Genomic DNA, 27798 nt, shown 5'->3' with positions numbered 1-27798 from the left:
AGGGCAGCCACTAGAAGCCCTGGGGCTAAGCCTTGGGTTCTCTAACCTGGTGAGGGCTGCCCGTGGCTCTGCAGATGCATGGCCCTCCTCCCATCTATCCTCCCACCCCCTCCTCCCGCCCCCTCCCCAGGCAGCCCCAAACAGCTGCCCCGCCCATCTTCCCAGGGAGCTCACCCTCCTGCTAGAGGCTCCACCCAACACCCAGTTGCCGGTGAAGGTGGTGCTGAAAAGCTGCCCAGGGCTGCTCACGAGCCGGTTCGTTTCCCAGCTCATTTTCCAGGGCACTTCCCAGTCCGCCCTCTGCCCTCGCCCCCATCCAATTGGTCCAATGCGTCTTGAATTCCTCCTCCCTCGCCTCGCCCAGGGCACAGAGCATCGCCCTAGAATGATCCCTGCCCAACCTCTCCCGCCCAGTCCTTGCTCTGTCCTCCTGCTGGAGCTTCTAAAATGCTTGTCTGAGCCACTCCCCACTGAAAACCTTTCCCTGGCTCCCCGCTGCCCACAAAATCAAGCCGAACTCCACAGCCTGGCATTCATGGCCCTCCCTGATCTGGCCTTGGCTCCCCCTCCAAGTCTCCATTCCCTGTGTGCCAGCCACTCCACTCCCCTTCTCCGTGCATTTGTAGGAGCAGGTCCTTCTCCCAGGGGTGCCCAACCCCCTTTGCCCGCAGGAAAATGCCTGCTCATCTTCCAAACCTTGCTGTTCTTCTCAGGCCCCTGCCTGGGACCATAGGTATCATGGCCTGTGTCTCCCCCACCGGGCTGTTAGACCCTCCAGACCAGGGACAAGGATGAATTTAGCTCTGGGCCTCAGCGTAGGGTCCCGAGTGCATGAGGAAATAGTTGTGAGTTGTTCAATTTGGTGGCAAGGAGGGAGGGCCTCGAATGGGATTAAATGTCCTCAAGGGACTGCTGGGCTGGAGACAGCAGATGCAAGGGAGGGGAAGTAAGGCCCAGGGGTGGGTACCCAGGATGTGCTTCCACTTTGTCCAAAGGCTTGTGGAAGAGGACACACACACACACACACACACACACACACACACACATTCGGGGTTGGGGGTCACAGGTAGAGGAGCACCTATGTCAGCCCGCACCGACGCTGGCTTCAGCTGGGCACCATTAGAATAGTCCTCCCGTGTCAGCTTTGGGCCAGGAACTGATTCATCCCCACCTGGGGGCCCACTGGTCAGCCTGGGTCCTGTGCTGTGAGAGGGCAGACAGACTGGGGGAGCCCAAAACAGGGGCTGGGCAGGGGAGGGGCCTGGACCCCATGGCCCCAAGGGGAGGCGAGAGCCCTGGGACCATTCAGCCCAGAGGAGCAGATTCCAAAGCATGACAGACTGTGGGGCAGAAGAAGCAGACAGGCTCTGTGGTCCCAAAGGCACAGCTGGCACCCTGGGGCCATTGTGGGTGGTCTCAAGATGATCCTGTCTCTCTCCTCCCAGCCCTCCCTCTCCTAGGAAAGGAGAGCCCAGTGCTCAGTCCCTTAACATGCCAACCTTTACTGATCTGGGAGAGATGAACAGGGATAGAAGATGGGAGAGGTATAGGCAAGTGGGGAGTGGGGTATGGAGACTGTGCCAGTCAGAGCCTCCTCATGGTCCCCAATCTGGGACCTGCCCCTCTCTGTCTGTGCAGAAGCAAACACTCTCACAGCCAGGAGAGCAGGGAACCCACCCTGTAGCCATAACCCAGGGCTGTATCTGAGGTAGAGTCAGACTCAAGGTTACCCCTCTGGCTGGATTTACAGGGACACAGACAGGCATCCCCGTGGCTCGGAGGGGGTTCAGAGGCCCAGGCCTCGGCTGTATGGGCACTCATGACTAAGGAAGGCCAGCAGACAGAGGGTCTAGGAGAAGCACCAGGTCACCTCCTCTAGGCAGCCTCCTTGATTGCTTCAGCCCCTCAATTCTCCCTTTCCAGTCCACAATCGCTGCCCCATGCTCAGGCCTCTGTATCTGCCATCCACACCTAAGTCCCTACTATCTGTCACAGGACTGGTCTGGGGATACCCCAGCAGGTCTAGGACTCCCCCAGAAGAGGGGCTAGGCAGCAGGGGTGGGACCTCCAGTAGCCTGAGAGTTCTAAAAGGCATTTGCCTCCCCCAGGGCTGTTTCCCCGCCCCCGCCTCCAACCCCACATACAAAGTCTGCAAACAGCCCTGTGGGGGAGGGTTGGTAGAAAGAAATAGATTTATTCTCATGTACAAAGCCGTCAGCCCACAGGACCATATACAACAGTTGCACAGAGTCCTAGAAAAACGCATCTCTCTAAAGGCAGCTCAGAATAGGTAAGGCAGGTGGCCCCCTCCCCCCAGCCCACAACACTGTACTGAACAAAACAGAGAAAGGAGGAACCTGCAGCCGGGATGACCCCAGAGGCCCAGCCCTATTGGGTCTCCCTAGCCCCGGGGCACAGGTGGATATGGCCTTGAAGAGGAGACAAGCCCTACCAGGGCTGAGGCCAGGTTCCCCTCTGGCTGCAGGAATGCAGGAGGGGCTCGGGCTAAGGGGGTGCACTCAGGAGGCCACTGAGGGACTCAGTGTCGGCTCTCTGCCCCAGGGGTCCAGGGACACTCCATGGCCTCTCCTGGGACTCCACAGAGCTATGGGGACTTTGATCTAAAAGGGGTCTTAGAGAATGGATTGTCTCACCCTCCTGTTTCATCCAGATAGGGGAAGGGACTTGCCCAGGGACAGCCAGGATGAAGCACTGCTGACCCATGATGGGCCTGCCTCCCAGCCCAGGGATCCTTCCTGCCCACTGTTTTTATCCTGCTTTCTTCCTGAGCCCCCTCTCCCAGAGCACTGACCTGCCCCCCTGGCAGCTTCCTTATGGGACCCCTTCATCTCCCCAGGTCCCAGTCTCCACTATAAGTACAGTGGCAGTCCTCAGGGCCACCTGTGGCCCCATCGCTATTTCTAGTCCTCCAGCCAAGCTGATGACTGTCTCTAAGACCCACACTCTGCCCACTCAGATGTCTCACCTTCTTGCGTGAGGATCCTGGGGGGCAGGGGGTGTCCTCAGAGGAAAAGGGCACAGATCTGGTGGGGCAGAAATGGGGCCCAGGAGAAACCATCCAGGCTGCCTCGGAAGAGTGGCCTGAGGGGGGGCACTTGCCAAGGTGTGGTCAGAGATGCAGAGCAGGGCGCACTGTTCATTGTCATCCCTGTGCTCTCAGAGGACAAATAAAGTCCTGGTGAGGCTGGAAGTCTTCCATTATACAGACGAGAAAGCTGAGGCCGTGGAAGGTCGGCCTTGCCCGGGGTCACATGGGAAGTCCTGGTCTAGAATCCAGGACCCGTGGCTCTGGTCCCAGGGCATGTGGCCAGGCCAGTGGAGAGTTGTGGGAGGAGGCCTGGGTGAAGAGGAGTCCCAGGAGGGACTCACTCAGCATCGAGGCTGCAACAGCCATTGATGGGGGCCCCAGCACCATCCAGGTCAGGCACCTCGTACTCCTCGTCCAGGAAGTCCAGCGAGTTGTTGCTTGGGAGGCCGCGGATGGTGAACTTGTGCGACACTTTGGTCCAGTGCTCGCGATTAGAGGCCACACGTTCATACAGCTCTGCTGCTTTGGGGAACAGGTCCTGCAGCAGCCTGGGGATGTGAAGGCGCAGGGTAAGAGGTCAGACTGTGAGCAGCAAGAAAGATTAGGCTGGACCACAGGTAAAACTTCCACAAGAGTATGAGGCATAGGACGGGAAGCACAAGGAGAACATGGCGGTCTCTTTCCATAAGGGACCAAGGATGAAGTGAATGGCCCATTTAGGGGCAAAGCAGGAGAGGTTGTGCCCAGAGGCAGGGAGTGGATGAGCTGGAGCAGAGCCAGGCCAGCCCACCACTTGTGTCTGCTGTGACAGCCACAGCCAGCCCCATCCCACCCACCCTGCTGTCCCTGGCTGGGGTCCCTAGCAGGCCCCACGAGATCGCTCACTTGTAGATGGGCATTGCGATGTGCTCCATGAAGCTGATCTGCAGCTCGGGGATGTAGGCCTTCTCACGGTCCATCATCTCCATCGGCCTGTTGCCCATGGCCTTCTCCTGCAGGCATCAAGTCGTCAGGCCTGGCCCTCTCCTTCCTCCATAAGCACCCGGATCAGGCTAACCCAGCCCTCCCGGGGCCCAGGCTAGGAACCCTCCCCCAACCTGGACACCCTGCTGTCACTCCCCACATACCAAGTCTCCTTGGGAAAAGAACTCTTTGTAGATCAGCTCCTGAAAGGTCAACACTCTCATTACCTCCTGTGAGTGGGGTCCATCCACCCACGCTCCTCCACAGCCCATTCCCAAGGGGGCAAACTGAGGCACTGTGACCTCAGGACCTGCCCTCACCATGTCCGGCCTGGCAGGGGGATGGGCCCCAGATGGGAAGGAGTGGCTGGGTTCTGGCCCACCTTCCACCAGCCACTGATTTGCTATGAGTGACCCCCCCAGTGAGTCCATGTCCCTCCCTGCATCTCCCCACCTGTCGTCCTGAGGGGGTCCAGGTTCCTGTCTCCCCCATAGGCTGAGCTCAGCACAGGGAGGGTGTTCAGGCTGCGGGAGCCACACAGAGCCAGGCAGGGAGTACAGCCTGCGCCTTCCCAGGCTGGGGCAGCACTTACTGCAATCTTCCTCGTTGTCTTCCAGCCCTTGGTCTGGTCAGAGAGGTCACAGGAGGTCATAAGGAGGCAGAGAAGGAGGCTGTGATGCTGCTTGTTGGTTCGGTCATAGCCCACTGTTGGGGAGAGAACGGGGTCAAGGAGAGGGCCCCAGCATCCTGGTACCCTCTCTCAGAGGGCAAGGCCCCAGGGCCCACCCCAAAGTGGTCCAGGGAATTCAGCACCCTGGATGGGAGCCAGGGATGTAGGGCTGGGTCTGCCTGCTGGGTTGATGCCAGAAGGGGTGGATCTAAACCCCTGGGGATGCTCTCCAGGCGAATCCCCCTCTTGGTGGTCCCTCCCCATCCCTGAGGCCTGGGCTAAAGGCAGGCACCTTCGGCCATCTTTTGGAGATCCTTGAAGATGCGGAGGTGGTGGGCCAGGTCTGTGGCCAAGATGATGTCCCGCATCAGGTCCAGCATGCGCTGATAGTCCTGGGCCAGGGCCAGGGGTGCGGGAGGGTGTCAAGGCCTCTGGCCAGACACCCCACCCTCGCCCCCAGACCTCACGAACCTCCACCCCTCGGCTTCACTCCTTCTCCCGTCTCAGGCCAGCTCCCAGCTCCCACTTCCTCACCCCCAGCCCCACCCCCGGCCTCATCACCTTCCGGGAGAAGTGGTCAAAGATGTTGCAACCGTGGGTGTTGAGGATAGCGATGGCCTGAGCGAAGTGGTGCCTCTGGGGGGAGAGGAGTGATGGGGGTCCAGCTGGGGTGGGGGGCTTCCCTCCTCACTGACCCCAAGAGTGGGAGCAGGCCCGGCCCAGCCCCGGCCCCCAAGGTGAGCTGAGCAGGCAGGACTGGGGAGTCGGGGGTGCGGGGCCCGTTCCCTTTCTGGACTCTGTTTCAACCCTCTCTGTGACCCTGGGCAAGTCCCTGGCCACCTCTGAGCCTTGGATTCCTCAGCTGTCACATGGAGGGACACAACAAGGTAAGCTCTGAGGGCCTCTCAAGCTGGAACGATTCTGAAATGATCCCTCGGAGTCCTGGACACTAATTCATGCAGCCAGCATTTGTGTGCTGACAAGGAAGGGCGGTGACAAGGCGAGGGCAAGGACCCTGTCTCCTGATGCTGAAGGGCTATCACTCAGGGGAGGGGCACGTAAGCCCAGGGCATGGAGGGCAGAAGCAGGGCTGCCACCATGCCTCCCAGGAGGAAGCGAGCCCCTCGTCTCTGGGGGTGTGCAAGCGGGAGCAGCTCTGGAGGGGGCCTGCGGGGTCCGCGTGAGGCAAGGCGAGCTTGGAAGTCTGACTCCCACTCTGTGCCAAGCCCTCTGCCAGGTGCAGGGAACTCAGAGATGTCCCCGATTCTGTCTCTGCCCCCAGGAGCTCCCATCGCGGGCGTGCAGACCCACCCACATCAGTCTAAGGCAAAGCTGAGTATGATGGCAGTGAAGCCCGTGCCCGGCTGGGTGGGGAGGGGGTTTCATAGGGTGTCCCCAGACATGCAGAGAGAAACATGCTAAATGCAAGTCCTCCCTCGGCAAACCTGGGCTCAGGTGGAACCTGCTGCCTGATTCGTACCCCCAGCCGCACCTGCACGCCTCCAAGCCCATCGGGGAACAAGAGCCAGGCGTGCCCTGGGGGTGGCTGCAGCTCTCATAGCCTATCTGAGGAGCAGGGCTTGGGAGGGGGACGAGCTGGGCCACAGTCTAACTTAGTAAGTCACTGGCTTTAAGGGGACAGTGGAAACGGGGATATTGGGCAGAATGGTGGTACCTCCATGACAGAACCTTCTGAGCTGTAGAGCGCGGCCAGCACAGATTTCTGGAAAAGCCCGAGAAAAGTCCATCACTCCTCACATCCAGAGGCAAGTGCTGCCATATTGGGTTCAGAACTGCCCTGCACCTCCCGCCATCTCCCAAAGCCTGGGAGAGCCTCCTCCCATCTCTAAACTGGCTCCTGGTCTCACCAACTCCCGCCTCTCCCCAGGCTGGAGTGGGGAGACTCCCAGACACCTCGGGGAGGGTGCCCACTGTGACGAGGGCAGGGTCTCACCGAGGCCACCTGGAAGGAGTTGTTTGTGCCTCTGTGGTCCAGGTCGTGACACATGCAGGAAATAAACAAGGCAAAGATCTCCATGTCCCTGGTTGGGAGGAGACACAGGAAAAGGTCAGCCACTGCTGCCTCCCCACACTTTCAAAGGAGGGCCAGCTGGATGAGACGTCCAGGATAAGGGGAATAGCTCAGTGGTTGAGTATTTGACTGCAGATGTCCAGGAACCGCCTGGACAGGAGCTCAGGACACCTGGGTCCCCTTCTTGGAAAGGGGCCTCGTACCTTTCTAACTGGGCTGTTAAGAGGGTCCCGTGAGGCAGTGTGTGTAACGCCTGCCACACAGGAGGTGCCACCCTGTCCCAGGGAAGGGGACCCCACCAGCTACCAGATGGGGGGAAGTGCAGTCACTCACTCGAGGTAGTTGGCGAGCTCCAGGTTCTTGTAGAGCAGGTAGCAGAAGTGGGAGACAGAAAAGGCGTGCATCCAGTTGTGGTAGGGTGGATCCCGGTAGCCCTTCTTCACCATCAAACAGAACCTGGGGGAGGGGAGAGGGCAGCACAGGGGCCTCAGGCTCTCCTCCTCCAGGAAACCCTCCAGGCTCTGCCCTGCCCCATTCCTTTCCTATCCTGTGGTCCCAGTGTCTGTGAACTGCTTCTCACTCACAGATCCCCCCCACCCTCACAAGAGTGGGCCTCCCCTAGGCATCCTCAGACAGTCCTTCCCAGAGCGCAGGGGGCAATGGATGTGAGAGTAGAGTTAGGAGGGAGGCAGAGACGGGGCTGCCTGCACGGAGGGGAGGGCTGGGGACACACACCGGGCCAGCGTCGGGCAGTCAATTTTGTAGTTATTGATGAAATTCATGTCCTGCAGCATGCTGAGGATGGCCTGGAGAGAGTGGAAAGGCGGGAGCAGAGGCATCGTCAGTTTCAAGATGGGCCACCCCACCCCCAGCCTTGGCCCTTCTCGGAGCCTCCAACATTTTGGAGTCTTGGAACTTTAGATCTAAACTAGAGAACTATAAAACGGTAGAGCCAAGCACTCTCGGAGCCATGAACTTAGAAATATGACATCTAAGAACTCTTGGAACCAAGTTCACACAAAATTTTAGAAAAACAGGGAGGGGGGTGCCAATCCTGAGGCCATCGTTGGTTCCAGTCCAGCCCCTGGCCCCTGGGCAGGCCCTGTGGCCCATGCTGGCAGCCCACATGCCCCCTCCATCTCTGAGGAGACTCTATAGCCTTCTTTGATGACTCTGTCTTGCCAGGAAGTTCCTATGCACATCTAACTTCAATCTCCGGCTGTACACTCTCCACCTCCACGTTCAAGTGGGACAGGCCAGCTCACCATGGAGGTGTCATCCTCGGGCAGAGAGCGAGGAGTGTAGGTGAAACAGGCAAAATTGGAGTCAATGGCAGCCACAGGCTGGATCCCATCATGGAGAAGTTTGGTGTATTCATCATCAGAGACCTAGAGGGAACCAGCCGGGGTATTAGAAGATGGCCTCCACCCAGTCCAATGTCTTCAACCTCAACTTCCCACAGTGGCAGGGACCTCCCACTCAGAAGGCACACCAGTCGGGCCATCCACTCCATGGGTTATCACTGGGCAGGAGAACACCACCGTCCCCTCACCATCCTGCAGCCCACCTACTATGCCTCCTTTCCAGTGACCACCCTCATCTGTAACAGCCTGTCCTTGTCAAAGACAGAGAACACCTCTTCATGGCAGCATAGGTAGCCTTTCATGGACAATAAATGAAAGATTCCTTCTTTTGGGAGGACCATCCCAGAGTCTAACCTCAATCCTTCCTGCTACAGCTTTGACCGTAGCCACAAAGTCTGTGACACTTTGGTTTAGACACAGATGAGAGGAATGTTCAAATGAACAATGACCACCACATACTCTGAAGTAAAGCCTGGGACAGCTTTTCTAACACAAGGTCTGGGAATGGGACTGCCCAGGACTGCATGGCCACTGTATTTAAGGGATCTGTCAGAAGGGTCCTGGGTGGGCTTCCCAGCCTTCAGTAATTCCCAGGATGGGAATTATCCCTGGACATTGGGAACACCTGGCTGAACCAATTCTTCCCTGGGCTAAGTAGTGCTGCCAGCCTTGGGGCTGAACCAGAAACTGCTTTGAAGGCCAGCTGCCCCGAAGGAGAGCAGCAGAGCAAAAGGCGAGGCATTGCTCTGCGTCTATCTTCCTTTCTTTTTTTTTTCTTGCAGTACGCGGGCCTCTCACTGTTGTGGCCTCTCCCGTTGCGGAGCACAGGCTCCAGACGCGCAGGCTCAGCGGCCATGGCTCACGGGCCCAGCCGCTCCGCGGCATGTGGGATCTTCCCGGACTGGGGCACGAACCCGTGTCCCCTGCATCGGCAGGCGGACTCTCAACCACTGCGCCACCAGGGGAGCCCTGGGTCTATCTTCTTATATTCAAGAGAGGATGATAAGAAAGCCCAGCCTGTCTTGGGCGCCTGAGGATTTGGGGAGGCAGGGGAGGAAAAGGTGGGCTACAGGGGACCCTGGGGCCCTGACAAGGAGGGCAGAAGCTCCATGCAGGGCTCACCTTCATGTGGTACATCATCATCTCGTTGGCTAGGTGGCTGCGATACTGGGCCTCATTCACTTTCTTGTATAGGAGGGACTGGGGGGAGAGAGGGAAAGATGGGGCTCAGGCAAGGTGGCTGTGAAATCTCAGAACGTCCAGGACTGGGACAAAGGGATCAGATAGAACCCTTGCCCCCTTCCTGTCCCATGCTGGGCCCAGCCTGAGCCTTCAAGCTCCAGCCCAGAGTAGGGGGCCCCCTCCAACTTTCATCCAGACCTCCCCTTGCCCCTCCTTCCCAGTGCTTCTTAGCACTTGAGCTGGCACTTGGCACACTCTCCTGAGCTTGCCCCAGGCTTCAGTGATGGAACCTGAGGCCCACAACAGAGAGACAGAAGCAAGGAAGGGGGACAGCGTTGGGGGCCTAGGGGTTGGATTCCTGGGCCAGAGCTGCCAGCTCTGGACAATGAGACCCAACATATCCCAAAAAGAATAACCAGGAGCTTGGGTTGAGGTTGCTTCCAGAGAACGGAGGGAAATAAAACAGACCTCCCATAGTCCTGGGAGGCTAACTGTACAGGACAGGAAGTAGTATCTCTGATTTTCTGATGGGAAACTGAGGCCAGAGGTGACCAGTAGGTACTGAAGATTGCAGAGCAACCCAGCAGCAGGGCTCTGAGCCCCAGGGCAGGGCACGGACCCGTCTGGACAGAGCAAGGAGAGCCAATGTGGAGAGAACAGAGGGTCCTGCACGCCCCTGTCCTCCTCACATGTGCGATGCTGATGCCACAGTAGATGGAGAAGGCTGTCGCCAGATCCTCGTCAAACTTGCTGAACCATGGTCCGTTGATCTTATTTACCAGCTCGGCCACACCGATGACCTCTGGGGACCAAAGAGGGGGTAGGATGAACCAGTGGATGTGTCCGACGGAGATCTGCCCTCCCAGGGTGTCCTCAAGGGACATCACGTATTTGGGAAAACCCATCCCTTCGGCTTAGGGACACTAGGGTGGTGGAGAAGGCTTGTGGAACGTCCGCTCGGCTCCGCCCCATCCTGCTCAGGCCCCGCCCCGCCCCTCCTCCCGGAGCCGCCAGGACCACGCACCCTTGTTCTCGTTCTTGATGGGAAAGCAGAGAATGTTGCGCGTCCGGAAGCCGGTGCTGTCGTCCACACCGCGGTAGAAAAGTGGGTGTGCGTACGCGTCCGGGATGTTCAGAATCTGGCCCGTGGTCGCCACGTGGCCCGCGATGCCCTGGTCGGCCGGGATGCGGATCTCATAGCTCTGCCGGGCCAGGGATGGCGTAGAGAGGAAGTTGGTGGCCGGTCACAGAGCGGACCATCAACCATCGGGCCTGCTCCACAGCGCCCACTGCGTACTCCCGGCCCCCAGGACCACGGCCACACCCTCCCTCCTCAAGGCCCTGCCTCACCTCATCATCCACCACGCCCCCATCGAACACCTTGGCCACCAGCTCGTTCTGATCCAGCAGGAACACAGAGCATCTGTGGAGAGATGGCTTTGGTCCACAGAGCCCTGACACTCCTCTCCCGCCACCCCTCTCCTGCCACCCCTCAAATCTCACGACTAGAGGCAAAGCCTGGATTTTGAGGCCTGGAGGGAGAGACTCTCCTCAGAGCTGGCTGACTCCAGACATCAGTCCAGATCGATGATTTTTTTTTTTTTTTTTTTTTTTGTGGCACCTACTCTGTACCAGGCACTGTGTTAGGAGCTGAGGACCCATGGCCAGCAAAGTAAGCCCCACCCCTGCTGTCACTTGCTGTCACAGTCTAGTGAGAGTCACAGGCATGAAATAAAGAATCACAGAAAACGTGAAGGGGTCCCACAAGAAGACAATGGAGGGGAAAAAAAGAGCGGAGGAAAGAAGAGGTCGTTACTGAGGCCCAAGGCCTCTCTCGCCCCACCCCGGGGTGGATTCACTCACATCTCAGCATTGCTGAGGTTTCTGGCCTCTGTGATGATCTCCTGGAGCAGCACAGAGACGTCATCTGTGGGAGCAAGAAGCATGGGGAACAGTGGTGAGACCAGCCCGGAGTGCTGAGAGGCCAAGCCCTCCCACCTCCCCTCCTCAAATTGCCACCCCCCAACTCCCACCCCACAGCCAGGTATGAAGGAGGGCAGTGCACTCACCCAGGTGAGTGAAGAGGTTCTTTGCCACTTGGAGAAGAGCCTGGAATGGAGAAAATGGAAATCACAGGGAATCAGGTTGCAGGGGGTCACCCTCTCCAGCCCCCTGCCTCCATCAGCTCCAGGGTCTTCTCATTCCTCCCCTAGGGCTCTCTGGACAGACTGGAGACTGGCAGAGTCTAATTATATCATTTGGCTACTAAGTGAAGGAGTGGGAGGAATAGCCCCAGTGAGGGTGCACAGACATCCTGAGTCTGAGGTGCGCATGCACCTCCAGCTCTAGCCACCCAGCTGTTGCGGTGATGTCCAATCTGAACACTAGAGGGCGATCGCATACAGTGCCTGCAGCCAGAGGTGCCGTCTTGAAGAGCTACTGTCCTCCCTCTCTTTTTTTTTTTTTTTTTTGGCGGTACGCGGGCCTCTCACTGTTGTGGCCTCTCCCGTTGCGGACCACAGGCTCCGGACGCGCAGGCTCAGCGGCCATGGCTCACGGGCCCAGCCGCTCCGCGGCATGTGGGATCCTCCCGGACCAGGGCACGAACCCGTGTGCCCTGCATCGGCAGGCGGGCTCTCAACCACTGCGCCACCAGGGGAGCCCTGTCCTCCCTCTTTAAGAGGCCGCCAGAGCCTAGGTAGTCTCCCTGCCACCAGCCCCCAAAGACATGGGCTTTTCCCTTGTGGCTGACTCTCTGGAGCTGAGAGCTGGGCGACGTGGTCTCCGAGAGAGGCGCCACTCACCTGGCACTCACACTTGAGCTTCTGCTCCTTCTGGAAGGCCAGGGTGCTGGTGAGGACCGTGCTGGTGTAGTGAAAGCAGTGCTGGATCACACGCTCATCCTGGTCTGTGAATCTGGCAGGGTGGGGTGGCGGGGGTCACCGGAGAGGGACAGACCACAGACTGCTTACCCCATTCTGCCTTACTTCCGTTCCTCCAGGAAGCCCACTTGGAAATCCACCAGCAAACTCACTCTCCTCTGCTGGGGCTGCTTACCGCACAGGTGGCTTGGGCCAGCTTCCCCCTCAGACTGGGGGCTCCTGAGCGGGGTGGGGGAGTTCTAATCCTCCTCTGACCAAAATGTGTTTTCTTCCTCAGACTATTGCTTCTCGAAGCCAGAGCCATGTCTCCCTCCTCTGACTTTAGACTTACCCAGACTGAGGTTGAGTCTCCTCCCTCAGACTGGGGCTGGGTGTTCTGCTCTTCTCCAGGGGCCCCTCCAGCCTCAGGGAGGGGCGGTGGCACTGCCCTGTCTTTTCCAGCTCCTGTCACTGTCCTACCCTCCTCCCTGCACTTTGCAGGCCCCGATTTGGTGCCTCCACAAGTCCTATGGTGCTGTGGGCAGGGCAGTGCCCATCAGATTCATGGAGCTGGCTCACAACGGACAAGATCAGCCCCAAATCCTGAGGAGGTCATTCAGTGGGGTCACCAGATGATTTGTCACCAGGGAGCTTGGTGGGACTGGATGGACCAAGCTGGAGGCGGGACCTGGGCTGGGGACGTGAGTAAGCCTCTCCGGATGGGGATCATGGAGAGATGCAGCATTCCTCAGAGATTCTGACCATTTCTCAGCCCCCAGATTTCCCTGCCTAGTCCCTTCCCCATTTGGGGGCTGCCTTCAGTGCTCCTCTCTGCCGGGGTATCCTCCACGCGTGCTCGCCGTCCAGTGATTCGGATCCAGACCCCAGGCCCCACCACCCTGTGTCTGTCTGCCCACCCTCCTTCTCGTGGCATTTGAGCCCTCTCCATCCAGTCCCACCCACCTCTCTCCCCTCTTCTATGGGCGTCTCTCAGCTTCAGCCACAGTAAGATCCTCATCGTTCTGAGAAAACCTCAGGCTCTTTCACACCTTCATGCTTTTTCCCACACTGTTCGCTCTGCCTAGAATACCTTTCCCACCCTCCTCCCTCTACGCCCTAAAAATAAACATCAAGTCTTGAAGGCAGGGACCATGACTGTATCATCCCCTAATACAGAGCCTGGTACAGGGGAGATATTTGGAAAGTGTTTGCTCAATGTCGTAACTGTACCTCTGCCCCTGCCACCCACCCCATCGCACTCCCAGCTAAAGGGATTCTTGAGTCCCTTCTCTCTGGGCTCCAGGCAGCTTCTCTGCAGTGTCTGCTCTGAGCTGAGCGCCGCCTTGGCTCATGTAGTTGTTCAGCACTCAGTCCCTGAAATATGTGGAACCCAGAGATGATCTTGCCCCTGCCCTGGGCCTCAGGGCTGTCACCAAGTCCCCATCTCGTTTCCCTTCTGATACCACCTCTCCTCCAGGTCCAGGGCCACCTCAGAACCCAAGGCTACAGCCAGCAGCCAGAGGTCACAAACCCTGCTGGACCCTCCCCTCTGGGAGCATAGGGCCAGACACAGTAGGTACTCAATGTGTGTTTATTGAATGGCACAAATGCTCCCACCACTAGGATGGGACAATGACACAGATCCTACATCCCCGCTGCCTCAGCAGGTTCTGCCTTGTCCCTGTCTTTATTTTCCCAGGCCCATCCAACTGCCAATAGAGCTCCATGCTGGCAGGTCCTGCTACTCAGATCTCTGACACCCAGATCTCTGCCCCACCCCTGCAGGCCCCATCCCTGGGCTTCTGACACTCTCTAGTCCCAACATCTCCAGTCTCCACTTCCTGCAGGAGGTCCGAGCCCTCAAACCCAGCCTGCTTGCTTGGGCCCCAGGGGCCAAGCATCTTGACAGCATCTCTCTGCATCCTGGAATCAGAATGCAACCCCTCACCTGCCTACTACACCCTACTGCTAGGCCTGCTGGACCAAGTGTGGCAGCATTCACATCCTAAAGCTGCACCCAGGACAGGCACGGCTGATCAATCCCAGCTGTTTCTCACTAAACTAATACAATGCTTCAGGCAGCTGCTACCCATTAATGAGTTGGTGTGGGACAGGAAATCTATGATACGACTTCTAGGCCTCAAATCTGACCTCAGTTCTTGAGATATGGACTAAGCTTGTTTATCTGACCGTGTGTCCTGCTTACCCCTCTGTTTCACACGATTCCTACAGCTGCCCTGTCAATGCCTCTAAGGACCCTCAGCTTAGCCCAGCCCCCATGCCTATTCCCTGAGTCACTGTCCACCGGGTCGGTGATGCTCTGCGGGTCCCAGAGAGTTCACCCATCCTAGAGCTCATCGCTCCTCCATCAGGCAGTTCCCAGCAGAAATGCCAAAACAAAGGATGGCAAGTGGGGGAAAGGCCAGTAGCAAAAAGTGGATAATCCAAACTGCAAGAAATGGGCAAAGAGAAGGGGAACTCGCCTGGACCGCAACATGATTTTACAAAGTCAAAATGGAGCAGCGGCAAGGGTCTATCGCTCCCATAATCTCACAGTCTCTTGCACAAACCATTCAACCTACCGCTGCTGGAATAGTAAGTACTCCCTGCCCAGTACCCTTCCCGCGCTGTTACCCTAGTCGAGCCCCGCCCGGCCTCTCGGCTCCGTCTCCTGATCCACATCACTCCACCCAGACTCACAAGTCTCCTCCGAGCTTGTTGAAGGTGCAGGCCAAGGCCACCACCTGGTCAGTGGCCCGGCTGATGACAGGGATACAGAGCATGGCCTGCACCTCGAAGCCCAACATGCTTTGCAGCTGTTGCACATCCTCCTGCAAAGGGGAGGCAAGGGGGAGGCAAGTCAGGGCAGGGAAGGAGGAAATATGCTTCCTTCCCCCGCCCTCCACCACACTCTGCAACAGGAGGGGCTGAAGGGCTCATGCAGGGTGGGAAATGCTATGACATGGGGTGGGGTCTTGTCTCCCCCCATTCCTAGGCTGCCCTGGCCCAGAGACTCTGGCCCTGGGGACTGGGCAGTGGGCTCTCCCCTTGGCTCCCCGCCAGTCCAGCCAGGCCATGGCTTACAGAGGTGAGATCTTTCAGCTGGATAGACTTCTTGTCTTCCACCACCTGGCCCAGTCGTCCCATCGTCAACTGGGGGAGTGAGGAGAGCCAGTCAGGGCCCAGCTCTTCCCAAGATCAGGCGATGTCAGACCTCTTCCCCCCCAAGTCTGGAAGTTTCAACTATCTCTTCAGTCAGTCCAAACTGTGGATGGATTCAACACTGAGGAGTGAGGGTGGGGTGAGGGTGGGGGAGTAGGCTCTTGACCAGAATCTCCTATGGAGGACTTGAGGGTCTTCCCTAACTAGGAGAAAGGAAAGCAGAATCCAAGGATTCTCACTGATCTTAACAGATTCTAAGAGAGCCAAATCCAGAAATACTCCAACAGATGTGACATGGTCGCAGGTGAGTCTTTCTGTAGACTGTGAGAGATTTCTCCTAATGGCTCCTGATCATGAGAGGTTGTGATCTCTCACAACATTTCTAAGTAGACCTCAAGATCCAGATAATTCCATCACATTCCAAGAGATTCTAGCAGATCCCAATCTCTCTGGGCAGATCCCAGGAGAGCCTAGACGACTTTAACTGCTTCTGCAGACTCCCACACAGGGGGTGCGGGACTCACCGGAAAGCTGATTTCTTCCTCCAGCACTTTATCTCCAATCACCTGATGGGCAGAGCGAGGTGGACTGGTTAAGGATGGGCAGGGTTTTTCCTCTCAGAGACCCCGGTCCCTCGCCCTGCTCCACAGTGGACCTGGGCCCTCACCTTACAGGAAAGCTGGAGACTGTCCTCAGATACCAGCAGGAGGCAGCAGCGGGACGCCTGGGTCTCCTGCTGCAGCTGAGAGGGAGGGACACAGCGAGAGGCTGACCGTGGATCTGGGAGCAAACCCACTCCCCACCCTCTGGCCTTTTTGAGGTTCCTCGGGTAGGTGGGGAAGAGAAGAGGGGCAGGACACGGGACTCTGAACTGAGGTGGACGGCTCACAGGGACCTTGGTCCCAGGAGGGGCACAGGGACTCACGTATTGGAGGACTTTGAGCTGCAAGGAAGAGGCATCCAGGTCGTAGAGTTCCCCTGCAATGGCGGGGCGCGGGTCAGAGAGAGAGGGCCCACAGAATCCCCCAAGGGTGCGCGCCACCCTCAGGCCCCGCCCACCATGGGCCCCTCCCTTCCAGGTTCGACCCCGCCCCTCCCCGCCCCCAAGGACCTGCCCCAGCCGGGTCCTCACCGCAAAGCTGCAGGATCTTTCGGTCTTGGTCTGTGTACGGAACCCCACCCTTCTGGTCTCCCGCCGCCCCCTCTGGAGTATTCTGGACCGCTTCCGGGGCCGCGCTGGGCCCGCGCTGCTGCAGGGCCTGGACCCTCTTCAGGGCCACCAGGGTCTGGAACGGGCGGAGCGGTCAGCAAGCCACACGCCCCACCTTTATCGCCCTTTGCTCGAGCCCTTCCCTCTGCCTGCGGTGCCCATCGCCCCCACCCCCAACCCGCGTCCCAAACAACTCATCCCTCAGCGCTCCACCCTCCTGTGGACTCCCACTGCCCCCAGAGCGCCCCTCGGTCCATGATCAGGTAAGTACAGGGTTTGTCTCCACGCCTAGCCCCCAGACTCTTACAAGGCAGAACAGGGTCAGATTTCTCCGTCTCTAGCACCCACGGGGAGTCGTAAGTTCTTGTTAAAGTCACAAAATCATAAAATCTCCAGGAAGAGCCTCAATATCATTATGTAGATAGTCCTTCCTAAGTATTAACAAAATATTTGACTCCCCTTATTTCACCAGTACCCTCAGTAGATCAGTGCTATCCTTATCCTCATTCTCAGATGTGAAACTGAGGCTCAGAGAGGTTAGGTGACTTGCTCCAGGTCACACAGCCCAGAGGTAGTGGACTGGAACCCAGGTCTGTCCATCTCCCGGGCCAGATCATCTTCCCATCAGTTGTGATGAGGGTCTTCAGCAGCCCTCATCCTACCCCGGCCCTATCCCCACTCACATGCTTCTCCACGGCTTGCAGGCTCCACTCCTCACTGTCACTCAGATGACCACAGTGCACCTGGAGGGGAGTGACAAGGGGACCAGCTGTGACCTACCTCCCCTAGCCTCTTGTCTCTACCAGAGTGCCCTCCCCATGCCCGGCACACACCTGTCCCCACCAACACATACACACTCCAGTCTGTGGGCCTCAATAAGCCCATCCTCTGACCAAGCAGATGGCTTCAGGAAAATCCCCTCTTCCAGGAAGCCTTCGAGGGCTAATCCAAAGAAGTGGAACTTTTCTGATCTCTGCCTTTTCAACTACTGTTCCATCTACAGCACAATCCAGGTGTATAGTGAGGGAAACGGGGTGACCCTGGACTCCTCTCCATCTCTCAGTCTATGGAGCCCTTCAGGCCGTGATTATGGAATCAGTGGTATTAGCCTCAGCCTCCCAGCTCCATCCTTTCTGAGTTGGGATTTGAGCTGCCCCTAAGTCTGGGGTAGGGGAAGAGGTCCACCGTTTATGATGCATCTGCTGTGCCTAAAGCACTTGGGAGGATGAATGAGGGAATGAATGAATGCAGTGATAAGGTGCTTTGCCTTGCATGTGATTCTCACCAACAAGTAACGCAAGCTTCCACCTTGCAGATGAACCAAGGCCCAGAAAGTTTGAGTGACTTGCCCAAGGTCACAGAGCAGAAAGTGGCAGAGTTGGGACAGCACCACCCACTCCCTCCCCTTCTCTGCCCACACCTTCCCTTCTCCAGATCCCTTCTCATCATCACACCCATCATCCTGTCCCTCTCCAACTTCCCCGTGTCAGTCACCTGGAATCCCCTCAGCCCATCTTTCATGCTCTGTGAAGTCCCTTCTCCCAGCCCTGCTTGGGTGCTTGGTGAGGGAAATGAAGGGGGGAGCACTGCAGGCCCTGCCAGCAAGCCTCCCCACCCGCGTCACCAGCTTCCTGGGCACCTACTCAGAGCTGCTCACCACCTGCAGGGCTCACCACAGTGCTTGCACTGGGGTCCCTTCCTTCATCCTCCCTCCCCACTCAGCAGCCCCTGCCCGCCTCTGCTCTAAGTCCCCTGCCAGGAGCAGATGGAGAGGAGGAGACCAGCAGGTGCTCAGGAAGCTCACAGTCTGGCTGGGGTGGGATGGAGTGGTGGATGTGATGAAGGGGGTGCAGAACTTCATACCTGAGGAAGAAGGAGAGGGCAGATTGAGTGGGTGGGAACTTATAGGCTGTGCGAGCTCAGAGGGGGAGGGCACCTGGGGGCCTTCCAGAACTGGGAAGACAAGCAGAGCCCGGAGGCGACATTGCAGGCGGGAGGCTGTCCTGGCAGTGCTGGGTAGTAGGTGGTATGGGGAGCTGAGGACCCGGGCAGTGGTGCGGTCCATGGTACCACAGGGCGGGTGCAAGTCTAAGGAATTGGACTTCAGCTTGATCATACTGGGGATCCACAGCAGGCTTTAGCGTCTGCGGACCATGGTCTACAAGGTAGGGGGAGTTGCGGGGAGCAAGACTGGAGGCAGGAAGACCTGGAAGAGGGCTGGGCCGCCAAGGGTGGTTTGAAGGTTAAGCTCTGGATGAAGCTCCATCTATGACTCCTATAAGACAGGTTGTTGAAAGGCGCTGGGAGCATGGTTCATTTGCATATGGTTTACAGAAACATGTGGGCATTTTACTGTTAGTAGACGGGGGAGGACATCCTTCTTGTTCTTTCCACCTGGACTCATCTCTCAGGAAAAGGGAAAGTTGGGACCTCTCTAGGGCTGTGGACTTCCTGGGCTGGCAAAATAGCCTGGTCCCAGTACAGAGCTGGGAGACTGAATGAGAGCCTCAGAGGGTTGGAGGGAAGGAAGGAATCATGGAGTCCTCCTCCACCCACTGGACGTACCCCTCTGTGCACACACTCCTGGGCTGCCTCAGCCCATCCCTACCCAGCATGTGCACAAACACACTACACACTTCATGGAGACCTTTAGCGCCCCCCAACACACACACACACACACACACACACACTCACACACACACACACACACACACACTCATACATTCACTGTCCCATAGAGATACTCAGGCATGTGCGCACCTGCACACACATAGACACACACACAGTGCAGTCACAGACTCGAAGACATCCACGCACCCACACCCACAGTGACTGCCATCCACACGTGCACATTCATACCTGTAAACAGGATACTCGAGTTCACATACCCGAGAGCCATGCACATGCTTCTGCCCGCACCCCCAACCGACATGCAAACACAATCACCAGCACACACACGGCTCCCTTCTCACCAACAGAATATACTCTTGCACCTACTCTTGCTAACCAGGGGGCGGGTCTGGGGTCCAGTGGGAGCACTCAAGAGTGGGCACTGGAGCTGCAGAGAAGGTTGAAAGCCCAGCACAGCTCCCACCCCCCACCCTCACCAAGTTCACCGTGGCTAATGGACACCACACCCCCATGTAAGGATCTGGTGTGCAGGCACAGCTCGGGGGAAGAGTGGGCGCAAATCACACATCAAATGCCTGAGACCAAGGGCTGCCTGCTCCTCAGAGGGACTTATTATCCCATAATTGAAGAACAGAGCCAAAGACTCTTTCCACACGAAGAATCTGCAATTAAGGCACCTTGATCTGCGAGCTGCAGAGTCCCAGAGCTCAGCCAGGCAGCCCTGCACAGGACAGCATATTCCTCAGAGAGCCCTCCGCTGACCCCATCTCTATCAGGCCCCAACAGTCCTTGCAGGGCCTGCTGGTTTCCTTGCTAGCACTTGCCATCATTTGCAATTCTCTCTTTATTTTGTTCACTTGTTTAATGTCCAGCATGCCCACCCCTCCAGACTGTACGGTCTGTGAAAGCAGGGCCCGTCTGGTCTGTCTCGGTCATTGCTGCTGTGTTTGAAGCACCAGTGCACAGTGCCTGGTGGTGCTCAAGAAATATGCTTTCAGTTGATGGCTGGGTGAGTGGATGGATGGAGGGATGATGAATACAAGAGCAGAGAGGGGAATGGGACTTGTTGAGGAAGGAGCTGGTGAGTCAGCCCTCCCAAGAGATCTGTCCTGTGGCACCCCCTTTCCCCCTCTAGACCCTCAGTCCTCAGGATCTGGCAACAGCTGGGAGGTCTGGGGCTGCCTATGCTGCCTCTCAGAGGATGTGAGATCCTGTGGCCCCAGGAGCATGGGGGTGGAGCAGCAGGACGGGATCCATCAGATGTGTGTGCACCGGGGAGGGGGTGTCCCTCAGAAGAACATTTCTACTTGAGTAGGAAGGCTCAGGCTTGGAGGAGAGGCAGATGGCAAACAATCCAAATACATTTCAAGAGCTCTTCACTGCCCAGGGTATTTGAGAAGGTGAGGGGACAGTAATCGGGAGCTTCTCTTGGCAGCCAAAGCCACAGGTAGCATCTTGCTCACCAGCATGCACCCCCCTTCTCAGCCTTGCCGGGATCACACTCTTCCCCCAGCACTCCACCACCCTGCCTCTGCTCATGCTGGGCCCTCTGCTGAGAATATCCGTCTCCTTCTTCTCTGCCTGTTCACCCCCTACCTGTGTCCCAGAGTCCCACTCAAATGCTGTCTGCGCTGTGAGGCACCTCCTGCTGCTCCAGCCTCTGCCACTAGAGCTCCTGCTGGCAGCATTCTTTCATTTGGCCAGTGGTGGTCTGAAGGTGACCCTGCCTTCCCCCAGACTGAGCTTCTAGAAGGCAGAAATGGGTCCGACTCCTCTCTCTGCCCCAGCACCTGTCCTGGGACAGGGCCCAGAGCAGAGTTTTGCTAGGGTGGGGTAAGTTCAACTGATCTGACCCTTCCTCTTCCCAATACACACACACGCCTTTCCTACCCCCAGGAGAAGGCTGAAGCCTGGACTCCCGGCCAGACCTCAGCCACGGTGAACAACGGTCACAACAACCATCCTCCTGCCCACAAGACAACCTTCCAAGCATCTTCCCATTGCAGGGGCTGCTTCCTTACTGACCCAGCCCTCGCAGCCCCGGCACAGGAAGTCCTTCTAGGAACCTGGCACCCCCAGACCCCTTTCCGTCAACAGAGGTGGGCGACCAAGTCACTGCCTACCACGGCGCACCTCTGCACAGTGAGGGCACGAATGCAGTCCTCCTCCAAGCCACCAGCTCTGGTACAGACTGGGACCAAAGGAGGGAGCGAAGCTGCGCTGAGAACGCGGTGCCAACAGCAGATCCGTTCCCTTCAGGGAACAGAAGCTGGGGGTGGGGTAGGAGCTTTCGGGAGAAACCAAGGGGGCCGCATCCCCCTCAATCAGGCAGATGGGGCGCCGAGGAGACCAAGCCAAGTAAGTATCCCTTCCTTCCTCTCCTCTCCTCGCGGCCGCCCCCCACGCCCACCGCCCTCCCCCGCCAGCAGCTGGGGAAAGGTCAGGCGCCTCGGAAATCTTTAATTCCGTTTTAATGAGGTTGGGAGGAGTTCCCCCCCCCCGCCCCCGCCGCTGGCGCACCGAGACCGGCTCATTTATCTGTCCGCGCCCCTGCTTGGGGTGGCGGCCGCCTCCGCGTAAGTCGATCCCCAGTGAGGGCGATTTGGGGGCGCTAACCCTTCGGTTCTTAGGACTGGACAAAGATTTTGAGCGCCCACTTCCACACGGGAGGAGAGACTGGAAGAACCTCAGAACCCGGACTCCGCAAAGCTCGGCCAACCCCATGGGGGAGCCCAAAGCGGGGAGCTCCGCGAGGGAGCAGCAGGGGGGCGCCCTGGCCCGATTGCCCGCCCAACTCCCCCCACTTAGGGTTCCCCCCTTCCAGCTGAGGCCCCTGCCCCTCTGTCACCCACCCCAGGAAGCCCGCCCCGTTGCCTGGCGTCTGTCCCAGCCTCGGACATAGGTCTGGCTGGGGCTGGGTGCCTTCCCAGGAGCCCTGCCCCGTGGGCCTTCTCTCCTCAAGCCGCCTAGCTCCAGCGACCCCACTCTCTGACTGACTTTCCCACACTGGCTCTGTCGGTGTCATACCTGCCCATCCCTCCTCAGTCCTTTCCCACCTTGCTGCATTCGTGCCCTCTTGGGACACTGCCCCCAACCCATCCTGGAGGATACCAAAGAGGAAGTAGGGTCAGGGCTGTTTCAAGGGCTCCGCGGTGGTAAGAGTCCAGATGGGGCATCCTTCCGCAAGTTGCTGACTGGGCCCGCGGCTTCATTCTGCCCATTCAAGGTGCGGCAGAGGGCTCCTCCCAGACCCCCATTTTCCCCAGCTCCAGCCCAGCATGCTACTCTCAACACACACACACACACACACACACACACACCCCAGTGGGGCTCCATCCAGTGCTCTCTCCCTTGCTCCCTCCCCTGCTCTCCTCTCCCCCATCCTACCCACAACTGCTCTTACCAAGATGACTGCTGCCACAGCCCCGGCCTCCTTGTCCACCAGCGGTATGACCAGCACTGAGGGGGAGAGGGCAATGAGGTGGTCCTGCGGGGCCAGTGAGGCTCAGAGATACTGAGCAAGGACCCAGGGAGGGAGACAAAGACACAGACAGACAGAGGCCAGGACAGAGACAGAGAGAGACCCAGAGACCCAGAGAGACAGAGAGATGGGTCTTGAGGCAGTGAAAACAATGACCACAGCAACGACCCCTGCATAGAAGGAAACCCCCTCACTTGACAACTTTCTCGTGATCCTCCCAGCAACCCTGGGATGGAGGGAGGCAGGTAAGGCTGAGCACCCCTATTTTACAGATTGGGAAACTGAGGTCCAGAAAGGGGAAGTGACTTGCCCAAGATCACACAGCAAGTCAGGTCTCCTGACTCCCAGTCTTGTGCACTTTCCACATCGAGACAGAGGACAGAGACCTAGAGAGACTGAGACACGAGGCAGAGAGACATGGCGGACAGGGGGCATGGAGAGGAAGAGAAAGAAAAACAGACAGTGACAGAGAGAGCATGACAACTACAGCCCATCTAACAACCAGCACAAGCAACACCCCATCAAGGTAGGTTCTGTTGTTCCCACTTTACAGATCAGGAAATTGAGGCTCAGAGAGGTTAATAGCACAACAGAGAGAGAATTAGATGGCAGGTGTGCTAGAGACACAGAGCAAGAGAAAGAAGGAGACGGAGAGTTGCAGACAGGGACAGGGGCCACAGTCCCTCCCTGCCCCTGCCCAGCTCCCAGCCCTTACCTTGGGTGTCAGGAGCCAGTGGAGCCACCAGCCTGGCCAAGGGCTTCCCAGGCATGTCCGAGGGGCCCAGTCCATTGCAGCCCAGCCGCTTCCGGGAGATCACAGCCTCTCTGAAAAGAGGATATGATTCTACCTCTCAGTCCCTGGATCAAAGAGGAACAGGCCCCAGCCTGGGGACATACAGTGGGCTGAACCCTGAACATCTGAGAGGATCTGGACAAGTTGACCCACTGCAGGGTGGATATGAGGAGGGCAAAAATAAAAGTCTCGGACCCTAACTCTCCCCTCCCCATGTAGAGAAGCAGGCAGCTACAGTCTGGCCTCTGGTGCCTCCTGCTGGTAGATATGGGAAAGGCACCTTCAGGATCTCTCACAAATCCCCCAGAGCAAGTAAAGCCAAGGCTCAGAGCTAGGCTGTCTGGGTTAAATCCTGCCACAGCTACTACGTGATCTTGGGCAAGTGACCTAACCTCTCTGAGCCCCCCAGGGAGAACTAGGGTGAAGAGAGTAGAATCCTAAGCGTCAGCATCCTCAGAAAAGCATTTTGGAGCAACTTTTGGTGGCAGCACAGGAAGGGGACTCCAGGAGTTTACTGGGCAATGCACGTCCAAGCAACTTACATAGATGAACTCAGAGTTCGCAGTGATCCTGTGGATTAAATATTACCATCATTTCCATTTTTCAGCTGGAGAAACTAGGGTGCTGAGTGGTTAAGTAACCTGTCCAAGGTCCCACAGCTAGTAAGTGGTAGAGCCAGGATTTGAACCCAGGCATTTGGCACCAGAGCCCATACTCCTGAACAGTACACTTGAGTCTTTCTAAAGACCAGAGGAGGCTGAGCCTCCAACAGGGACTGGCATGAATGTCGAGGAGGCAAAGGGCGTAGGTGTGATGGGGGGGCAGGGGGAGGTGGGAACTGAGACAGGGGAGGCTGCAGTAGGAAGAAGAATGAGTTTCTCTCTGGTCTCACCACACATCCCACCCCCACTCCCACCCCATCCCCGCCTCTGGCTCTTCCTGCTTAATTAAGCGCCTGATTTTTCACCAAATGCCACTCCCTAATGATTAATTGTCCTGGGTTCTTCATCCCTCATGCTGCCTCCACTTAATTGTGTTTGTAGGAACTGCCTGGCCTGGAGAGAAGAGAGGCTTGGGGGCCTAGGACTCTGGTGTGTGCATGTGGGGTCACTCAGGGTAGCCCAGCTAAGGTCAAGTGAGGAAAAGAGAGGGGACAGCCTGCAAGTCACCAGATCAGGAGGTCACAGCAGCTAGAGAAATCGAGGACCAAAGAGGTTGAATGCCTCAGTCAAGGTCACGCAACATTCTGAACCCAGCCGGTTCACTCCTGGCTCCTTGGTTCAGAATCTACAATAACCAGAGGTGTCTCCCACCTTCCAGCCCTCACACCTGAACCTTTAGGCTCCTGGAGGGCTGGGCTCCAGTTCTGAGCTGTCCAACTGTGCCAATCACCCTAGGAAGGAATAGGGAGCTAGGGTGGCAGGAGGCAACAGCAGCCACATTTCCTGGTGACTAAGTCGATAAAGGCTGGGGCTTCGTGGAGGCAGGGGGCTGGCCTTATTGACCTTCAGCCAAACCCCTTCTAGTGGACCCCACCCAGTCACTTGGCCTTGGACAATCTGGTTACTGGGCAGCCACAAGGTGGCGCTGGTCCCTGCGCTGCTGGTCAGTAAGCGCTGCGGCTACATCTCACTAACCCTTGACTCCTCTCTTCCCACCTCCAGACCGTGGGCTGCCTTGGCCTCGCCCCTCCTCCTCCCGGGACCCTGATGAAGGAATTGCCCTCAGCCTTTCTTCTCTTCTGCACAGAACTCCTCTGTGCTCATGGCCTCATGACTCTCCAGCCCCCCCATCTCTTAAGCTCTAGACCCCAGATACCCAAAGGCCTCCTGGAGGCCTGCCCTGGGCGTCCCTGAAGTTGCCAGAGGCCCCAGGGCCCGACTGGAACTTATCGTCTCCACCACCTCCCCCGAAGTAGCACAACCATCCATCGGGTCCCCTGCGGCTTGTCCACAAAGTGTCCTAGCTGCCTCCCTCTTCTCACCTCCCCCATCCAATGGATGAGTCACCTCCCATGCATCTCTCATAACTGTCCCCTGCTCTCCATTCCCAAGCCACTGCCCAGCTCAAACAGAGATACCTCTCCCCTGAACCTGCAGCAGCCTCTCCCCTCGCCTCCTGCCTCCTGTCGGGTCCCTTAAATCCATTCCCCCCAACCAGAGCCAGGGCAAGTGTTCTCAACTAAAATACTTACGGGAACATTCTACTTAAAGTCATTCCACAGAGTGGTTATTTATTCCAGAGTCCTCCTGGGTCAGGTTCCTTACTGAGGACTAAGAAGAGGAGGAGTGGTGTCGTGCGGGGAATGATGTACAGACCCACACTTGAGTGCAGGGACAAGGGCTCCGAGAAAGGAAGGAAGAGTGGGCCCCAGCCTATCCAGGTGCAGGACAGAAGTGGGGTCAGGGAAGGCTTCCTGGAGGAGGAGATGCCTGCGTTGAGTCCTAGAGGACAAGCAGAGCAGACAGGAAAGGATGTGCAGGCAGAGGGAACTGCATGGGCAAAGGCTCAGAGGAAAGAAAGAATGTGTGTCTGCTGGATGATCCAACAGCAAGGAGGCTGCTGTGGCCAGACAACAGGGAACAAGGCTGGAGACAGCCAGGGCCCTGAGGAGCTGGGCTTGATCCCGAGGACAGTGGGAGCCCTGAGAGGGACTTGAGCAGGAAAAGGTGAAGGTCAGGTTCAGTTTCAGGCTGATCGTGCTGGCTGCTGAGTAAAGCTCTCACTGGAGAGGGAGAATCTGAGAGACAGAAACCGGGTCTCAGTGAGGGCCCCGTAGTCTCAGCGGTCCCTGGACAGCAGAGGAGAGGCTGGGCTGGGGCAGGTCAACCTTGACTGGGTCTGATCTTCCACCAAGCACTGGGGCCTCCAAGGATCCTCCATCCTCAGGAGTCCCCACACCCTGGCACCAGGCCATGCTCACCTCAACCCACTCCTATATGAGCCCTTTTCCTCTGCCTCACCCTTCCCAGAACTGCTGTCCCCCTAGAGGTTTCAAAGATATCGGAAGGGGGAGGGGACTCCAAGGCTGTGTCTCCCCCACCCAATTGGGGCTGGGGGCATCATCTACTGCTCACATCCCCTATGACTTCTCCTCAACTCAGAGCCCCTGCTCTGCCTCCTCTCCCCTCCTGGAGGCCCCCTCCCCTGCCAGGCTGATGTTGGGGGGTGAACCTTGATGCTGGGGTCGGCCCAGCCAAAGCCCAGGGCCCGCTCCCCAGACTGAAGGCTAGTGACTCAGCCCTGGGTGCCTGGGTGGTCGTGGCTGCCCCAGTGAAGATAAAGACAGATGGGCACAAAGTGAGGAGAGGAACGGGTGTGGACTTTATGACAGTTCCGTCCCTTTAACAACTATTTGCTTAGTGGAGAGTAGAGCCAATGGCCTGGAAAGAGTGCCAGGCCCTCTTCCACTCCTCTGAACCCCTTCTTAGGTGAGGCCCCCTCCCCTTGACTGAGACGCCCCCCTCTCCGGGGGCCTCAACCTCACTCTCACCCTTTCATCTCTCTTGGAGACAAATTATGATTCAGGCCAGGACCCCGGACCCTCCTCTCTCTCTCCCTCTCCCTCTCCCAGAATGTGAGACTCCAGAGATGGGAAAAGACTGTTCTCTGTGTCCCTTGAGACAAATCAGAGGGACAGACAGATTCTGCAGTGATTGGCGACCAGGTCAGCTCTGAGGAAGAAATTTCTCAAGGTTGGGCCCTGGGCCCCCCAAATGGTAGCAGAAGGAGACAAACAGCTGGGGCCGGTGTGGGCGGTATCTCCGTTGCAGCCTGAAAGGCCCCAGATTTCACTGCACTCAGCAGCAAATAATCAGAGGCTTTAAGATGGCAGGAGACACAATGAGAAGAGGAAGGCGGCAGGGCTGGGGACTGCAATAGGCTGGGAGATTGGGGCAGCAAGAAGAGTGAGGCGAAGGCTTCCAGGAAGCCTCTCACCCAGGCAGCCCTCCACGATTCTCTCCCTCCAGCCCTGAAGCCCCCTTGCAGCCCTCAGGGTTCATAGTGGGACCATCCCTCAGACATCACACTGTCCCATCTTATCACCACACAGAAGCGTAGACTGAGGCCCAGAGAGAGTGCATGAGATTGTGATTGCAGCCATGTTGTCCCAGCTCCCGGCCCAGGGTTCTTCTCGTGGACAGACCCATCCCTGAGGGAGGCTACCAAGACCCAGACACCTTTTCTGAAAACTGGATCCTCCTTAGTGCTGGGGATCTACAGAGCAGGCCTCCTAGCAGCCCTATGGCTGGGCCGTGGCAGAGAAGGGAAATGGGCTGGTAGAGATGGAAAAGGTACAGGGAAGGACTTTGCAGGGGAGGAAAGAGCACGAGCCTAAGCAGGGAATCTAAAACACACTGGAGGGTGAAACGGCATCCGTGAGCCCACGGAGGGGTACG

General features: G+C 57.7%; 1 protein-coding gene across 1 annotated transcript in view; it reads right to left on the bottom strand.

Moving 5' to 3' along the window:
- Window positions 1–2204: 2204 nt before the first annotated feature.
- PDE2A (phosphodiesterase 2A) overlaps window positions 2205–27798 on the bottom strand; it is a 65109-nt gene continuing 39515 nt past the window's right edge. Inside the window, exons 4-30 of the mRNA XM_082660476.1 lie at window positions 23321–23430; window positions 22528–22583; window positions 17177–17236; window positions 16416–16569; window positions 16209–16261; window positions 15951–16025; window positions 15808–15849; window positions 15206–15274; window positions 14822–14952; window positions 12065–12176; window positions 11330–11369; window positions 11124–11187; window positions 10611–10683; window positions 10285–10462; window positions 9950–10062; window positions 9201–9278; window positions 7980–8102; window positions 7450–7520; window positions 7048–7170; window positions 6637–6724; window positions 6358–6405; window positions 5244–5318; window positions 4975–5074; window positions 4605–4717; window positions 4177–4215; window positions 3935–4041; window positions 2205–3597 (exon numbers count right to left, since the gene is read on the bottom strand). Coding sequence (XP_082516602.1) covers window positions 3387–3597; window positions 3935–4041; window positions 4177–4215; window positions 4605–4717; window positions 4975–5074; window positions 5244–5318; window positions 6358–6405; window positions 6637–6724; window positions 7048–7170; window positions 7450–7520; window positions 7980–8102; window positions 9201–9278; window positions 9950–10062; window positions 10285–10462; window positions 10611–10683; window positions 11124–11187; window positions 11330–11369; window positions 12065–12176; window positions 14822–14952; window positions 15206–15274; window positions 15808–15849; window positions 15951–16025; window positions 16209–16261; window positions 16416–16569; window positions 17177–17236; window positions 22528–22583; window positions 23321–23430 — 2506 coding nt within the window. The 3' untranslated portion in view covers window positions 2205–3386. The remainder of the gene's footprint in view (window positions 3598–3934; window positions 4042–4176; window positions 4216–4604; window positions 4718–4974; window positions 5075–5243; window positions 5319–6357; window positions 6406–6636; window positions 6725–7047; window positions 7171–7449; window positions 7521–7979; window positions 8103–9200; window positions 9279–9949; window positions 10063–10284; window positions 10463–10610; window positions 10684–11123; window positions 11188–11329; window positions 11370–12064; window positions 12177–14821; window positions 14953–15205; window positions 15275–15807; window positions 15850–15950; window positions 16026–16208; window positions 16262–16415; window positions 16570–17176; window positions 17237–22527; window positions 22584–23320; window positions 23431–27798) is intronic.

This window comes from Grampus griseus (assembly GCF_964374135.1).
Source record: "Grampus griseus genome assembly, chromosome: 8".
Lineage (NCBI taxonomy): Eukaryota > Metazoa > Chordata > Mammalia > Artiodactyla > Delphinidae > Grampus > Grampus griseus.
The sequence above is the reverse complement of the archived record's forward strand: the minus strand, read 5'-3'. Positions and strand labels throughout refer to the sequence as shown.